This window comes from Buceros rhinoceros, unplaced genomic scaffold (assembly GCF_000710305.1).
Source record: "Buceros rhinoceros silvestris isolate BGI_N320 unplaced genomic scaffold, ASM71030v1 scaffold14450, whole genome shotgun sequence".
NCBI classification, from domain to species: domain Eukaryota; kingdom Metazoa; phylum Chordata; class Aves; order Bucerotiformes; family Bucerotidae; genus Buceros; species Buceros rhinoceros.
The window spans coordinates 12,577-18,314 of record NW_010387984.1 but is presented as its reverse complement, the minus strand read 5'-3'; the positions used below and the strand labels follow the sequence as shown (position 1 = coordinate 18,314).

Here is a 5,738-nt window from a genome sequence, read left to right as displayed (position 1 = left end):
CTGGTGTTTAGTGGTTCTTTCTGGAAGAGGTGCTGTTGGCTGGTGGCTTAGTGCTTTGGGAAGAGCTATTGTGTAGGGAGAGCTGCAGCCTAATCCCAGTGGTGCCTGTGTTTTGTGTGTGTGTTTTTATTCCCGGGCATTCGGGGTCAGATTCAAACAGGGTGGATTTCACCCAGGTCCCTGTGCCTCGTGTTTCCTAATGTAGTTCAGCAGAGGCACAGAGCTGACAACGCCCAAATCTTAGGGGCTGTCTAGCTTGTCCGGGTGCTTCTCCTGCCCTGTCTCATGCAGGGGGGTCTGCAGCGCAGGGAAACCTCAGCCCACTGCACCAGAGACAGTGTGATCGTATTAGGCTTTGCCAGTGATGGATGCATTACAGTCGCTGTGTCCCCACGCAAGTCTGATACGTGTCAGAGTCCGTGAGCTCCCTGTGTGCGTAGGGTTAACGTTTGCAGAATCTCAATGTCAGGCGCTCACACGCCACTGGTTTGCACATCCTGTGTTGGGGTTGTAAATGAAAGCCCCTTTCACATACACCGCAGTTGTGCTTCTTCAATAACCCATTTTACGTTACAGCTGACACTCTTGATGTGCAGCTATGACCCCAAACAGGAGGTAGAAGAAGGTGGGAAACTTTTTGGGCACGGGGGACACATTGCATTGTAATGGCTTGAAGATTTGCAAATCTTATGCCTGCCATGGGCAGCGCTGTAGGAGTAGTGTGAGCCGTGCCTGGGGACCTGGGTTTGGAGCTCTTCAGCGTCTGAGGACTAGGCTCAGTGCAGGAGAGAGGATGAACAAGAAGTGGGAGTTAAACTTGGTCTCAGGGTGACTGTGAATTTTGGAGATGCTGGCATATAGGTCGTTTTGTTTATTGGATCCAGCTCATAACAAATAGGGAGTGAGTTTGTGTTTCTAACAGCGCAGCTTTTCCTACCGTGGACCATAGGCGATGTGCTCGATACGACACGGCAGTTCTTTTCCAAAGGGAGACCCGGTGGGGTTTCCATTTCCAGACTACTTCTTACCCCTAGGAAACTGTTCCAAGTGAATCACAAGCTATGACTGTCTGAAGGAATGTCTCCACTGTTACCCAAACAATGACTGAGATGTCTTACTTAAAGCTTTTAGGCTTGGTGAATAAAATCATAGTCCTCTTAATTGTTAAGCTGTAATTACTGCAGTATGAACACAAAAACCTTATATTTCCTGGGGAAAAGACCATTTGCATACCACTGTTGTAATGTCATCTGCTCCTTACTCCTCTGGGGGTTCTCCCAGAAGCCTTTTGAATGGGTTTTAAAACAAGCAGACTTTGTTTTGTTTTGTTTTCTTAAGAAAATAGCAGAAGGCAAAATAAAGTGTTTCTGAACTTCTGAACCCCGTTCTGTGCTTTTTGTTCGTTCCTTTGCCACAAAAATGATATTCTTCAAATGTTTTCCTTTAGCGACTGCAGGGAGTCCATTGCTGCTTAGAGCAGAGTAACTGTGCAGAGGAGGGAATGTATTGCTGACCTGGAGGTGTTTTACTGCTGCGTGGTATTTAATCATGTCTGCGCTTATTTGAAGAATTGCATGTATTTACCATGGAGCGTGGTGTTCCTGTTACCTCGTACATCATAGGAAATAACGTAGTCTGCCGTGGCATGCCTTTTCTTCCAGTATCTAACCAGGGCTCAGAGCGTCTCTGCTTTCTTAACTGTTGCTGTTTCTAGCAGAGAAACTTCTGAGGATCTGCAGTGTGAGTCCTTCAGGGCTCGGGGAGTTTCGCTTGAAACCTCAAGAAATCCTCCTCTGCTTTCTGCCCCTGAACCAGAGGGGGATGTCCCTTGAGCTGTCAGAAAACGTCTGTGCCTGTCAGGGGCTGCACAGGGGAGACACTGCCAACATGTGCATGACACCTGGGCATCTGCAGTAGGCTCCGGCTGGCTGTGAAGGTGTGGTGGCAGGTGGAGGGGAAGATGGGATGCTCAGGATAGGCCTGCTTGGTCTAAAAAGATCTGCATTAGAGAGCTGCAGGGTTTAAAGGGTTTAAAGGCCTTACGGTCACATCAGCTGGGCATGGGAGAGGTACAGCTTCTGTGCATGAAAGAGTGAACTCTGTGTGTAGGTGTCCTTCAGTTCCTCTGAGGAAGAGTCTTTGCAACCTCTCGTCTGATCCCAGAGATGAGTGCCTTGCAGAGCATCCCTCCCACGTTGTTTGGAATCCCTTCAGAAGAAGGCTGGTGGCTGTAGGTGGCTCTTCCCGCTCTCTCTATGCGCGCCCCAGCAGTGCAGTCTTGGGAGGAGCCAGATGGCCAGTTAGGAGGGATGGACAGATAACCTCTAGACTAGAAACCACCCGCTGGAATGATTTAAAATAATGAACTTGTAAAGAAGCATTTACAGCCCTGTGCTCTGTTGTCCCATTAGTGAGAAAAGTTTGTTGAGCCTCTGCGTAACACAGTTCTCCACAGCAGCCAGGGAGGTGAAAAAGATTAAGTGGAGCAGGAAGATACATCTGCTGCTTCCTGTATTGAAACGGACTTGGGAAAATCATTTCCTTGAGTACACTTCCAGTTCAAGCCATGAATCTTTCCTCTGAATTTACTGCAGAATTTAAGCCTGGCAACACTTTGTACTTTTGCTTTCACAGAGCAAAGGGGAATATTTCAAATTACTAGACCTTGTCAACATTGTAGGAGCTTTTTGTACGCTCTGTGACACTATGTACAAACCTGTCATGAAAGGCAAAGGTGATTGTGAGGTGCTACTTATCACCCCGGTATTAAATGTTGTATTACTTTTAGATGATGTTTCTATTTCAGCTTCTGTTTTGCATGCCTGCACATAATGTCTCAGGCTTTGAAGATGACACATTTCAGCCTCTATTTTCATATCTGAGAAGAACGGTGATGATAGATATGGGGTAAGTCTGGAAGGGGATGATGAAGGGACTGTCTGGGAAAAGACAGCGATGGGTCAGACTGCCGTTAGGACTAAGAGGTGTTAGAGGAGGGGGTTTCAAATTGGATCCATGAGCCCTGACCAAGTCAGTGAGCATCTCACACCTGGTACTGACTCTTCAGAGAGCATCGCTCTCTAAATTAGGCACCACAATTAACTGTGTGAAGTTGGAGGAATCACTTGGGTGCAGTTTAATAAGAAAATGACATCATATTTTGGCACCAGATTATAGAAATCCATGCAATGCTGACATCTTAAGGAACTGTTTCTTGCTTCTAAGTGATGAGAGATGGCCCTGGTGAAATTACAGGCATGAAAGACCCAGGATTCAGAAAATCTTCAGGGCAGGCTTTTCAGCCTGGATGGTTAGAATTTGCCTTTGTTGTAAACAAGCTTTTTTCCACAGTTTTGTCCACCGTGGAGCTGTTGAGCCATGAGATGTGGCTGCCCACAGCCCCGAAGGTCCGTCCAAACTGGGCCAGCCTTTCTGCTCCACTACCTCTTTTCCAGATTCACGTCTCTTGGTGGAACAGAAAGCAGGAGATCGCTATCTGGGAGAGAATAATCGACATTCTGCTGATTGGCACTGCCTCAGGTCTGCTTCACTGCTTTTTTGACCTCGAGGGCAAAATCTCTCTGTTCCGTATTACAGTAGTGGGTGTAAGGGAGGGCTGAACTTGCCTCCATAGCTGGGTGATACTTGGACCTACGTGGATGTAATTATTATCAGCAGACTGCTTTTAATGCTGATGGCATCTGAAGAAGTCCTGTAGGAAACAGTTGCTCCAGAAAGACAGACCTGCCTCGGGCTTCTACAAATCTGCTGTGTTAAAATGCTGTGTTAGGGTAGAGCCAGAACCGGGAGGAGAAAATCAAGGTGTTAGCTGGGTGAGGGTAAATGATGCCTTCTCTTTTTCATTCAGTTGAGTTTCTGTGTCGAAACTTGTTGTTCTTGACTTCCTGTGGGTTGTCTGGTAAAGAGATGGGGACGTAAGTTTCAGTTTGTCTTTCTCAGTTGCTTTTATGCATGGACACCATCGGAAGGCTAATTTGAAGCCAGAACGAAATCTGTACATGTGAAAAAAGAAATTAAATGGTGAAGTCATCACCTTTTTAACTGCACAGAGAAAGAACAAATGCATGACTTGGTTCTACCTCTGAATGACCGTGGCAATAAAAGGTTTCTGTTAGACTGAAAGGGGTGAGGCGAAGAGCTAAACGTATAAAACCATGGAGGTAAGTGCAATAGGAGTCCATGATCCGTTTTCCTTATTTTAAGTAAATATGTAAGATCAATGAAATGGCAGGTTGTTCGATGTGCTCAGCCGATGGTGCTGACCATGCTGATGAGAAGCAGAGCATGAGGAAAATACATGTGTTTACTGACTGGAAGCTTTTTAAAAACCCATGAATAATTAAGCGAGGAAGCTGTCTGCTTTCTGAGAGAAGTGTATGTTAATCGCGGAACGGGCTGCAAAATGGCCACCTTCTGTGAGCTTATGGGCAGGATGCCCTTTGAAATGCTCTCAAAGAGTGACCCTCCTAGCATCACTCTGGAGTTAGGTGTTTGCTGGTGGAATCCCAGTGAGGCTGCACTGGAGGTGCTGGGGAAGGTGTGCTGCTAACCATGTATTACCCTTACAGCTGGCTGAAGAGGGATGCGGGTTAGGGAGAGCTCTGGCAGTGGGACAAGCAAGCAGGATTTGGCACATGCAGAGCGGCTCCCCACACTGCGTCCTGCAGCACCAGCGTCTGAGAGCAGCCCATTCTCAGCGCAGAGCAAGAGAGACATCTCTTGGCATGACGGGGTTGTGCTCTCCCAGCCGCTTGCTCGTGGTGGCATGCCCAGACGGGATGCTCAGCAGGTCACCAGTGGGCTGCTCCTACTCCCCGCAGTGGTGAGCCCGGTGCCTGTGGGGGGCACAGGGCTGCACTAGGGGATGGTGGCTCAGGAGAAGCAGGTGGCCGAGCCAGCCCAACATTAGGTCAGCAGATGCATTGCAGGGATTACAGATTCCTCCCTCCCTCCTTGGAAATAAGGTAGTCTGTGCGTGGAAACGAGTGCACATGTGCCTGTGCTGGCCATACCTCTGCTGCCCGGGCTTTATTCAGAGGCAGAAAATCTTAAGGGCTGAGTTAAAATCTCACTCGCAGAGCGTGGCTTGTCTCATGTTATGGGCAGAATATAAATCAACTTGTCTACTTGGCCTGCGGACTGCAGTTGAAACTCACGGCTGTTCTCACCTCCAGAGATTTTTGCTTTTTCAGACTGCGAATTTCATTTTCTCTGTGCGCACACGTGCATGCTACTCACCTTTGGTTAAGACAGCAGTATATGATGGGGTTGTACATCGTTGAACTCATGGCAAGGAGAAAGATTGCAAGGTAAACCTGCTGAATGTACTTCTGCTTGTAGATGTCCTCTTTGAAGCTCCCCAGGATGAAGTATATGTGATAGGGCAGCCAGCAGACAGCAAAAATGATCACAACTACCACCATGGTCTTCACAAACTAGGAAAACAAAAGCAGCGTGTTACTCCTCGGCCTCTGGGAGATGGTCTGATCTTGCTGGGGCAATGGGAAATGCTGCTTTCGGTCTGGGTCTGTTTTGCCCTCCTGAAGCGCTGTGGGTAGTATGTAAGCCTGGGCTGCTACAGCAAAGAAACCAGCCCTGACAACGGGGACTGGGAACGGGGAACTGAGAGCGAGCTAGAGCGAGTGTTTCCTGGTGCACCGAGTGGACTTTCTGGAGAGGAACTGCTTGCAGCTGCATCAGAGAGATGTGGTAGGGAA

General features: G+C 48.0%; 1 protein-coding gene across 1 annotated transcript in view; it reads right to left on the bottom strand.

The window, feature by feature from the left end:
- Window positions 1-3,817: 3,817 nt before the first annotated feature.
- Window positions 3,818-5,738, bottom strand: part of TACR2 (tachykinin receptor 2) — a 9,696-nt gene continuing 7,775 nt past the window's right edge. Inside the window, exons 4-5 of the mRNA XM_010143031.1 lie at window positions 5,260-5,456; window positions 3,818-4,013 (exon numbers count right to left, since the gene is read on the bottom strand). Coding sequence (XP_010141333.1) covers window positions 3,818-4,013; window positions 5,260-5,456 — 393 coding nt within the window. The remainder of the gene's footprint in view (window positions 4,014-5,259; window positions 5,457-5,738) is intronic.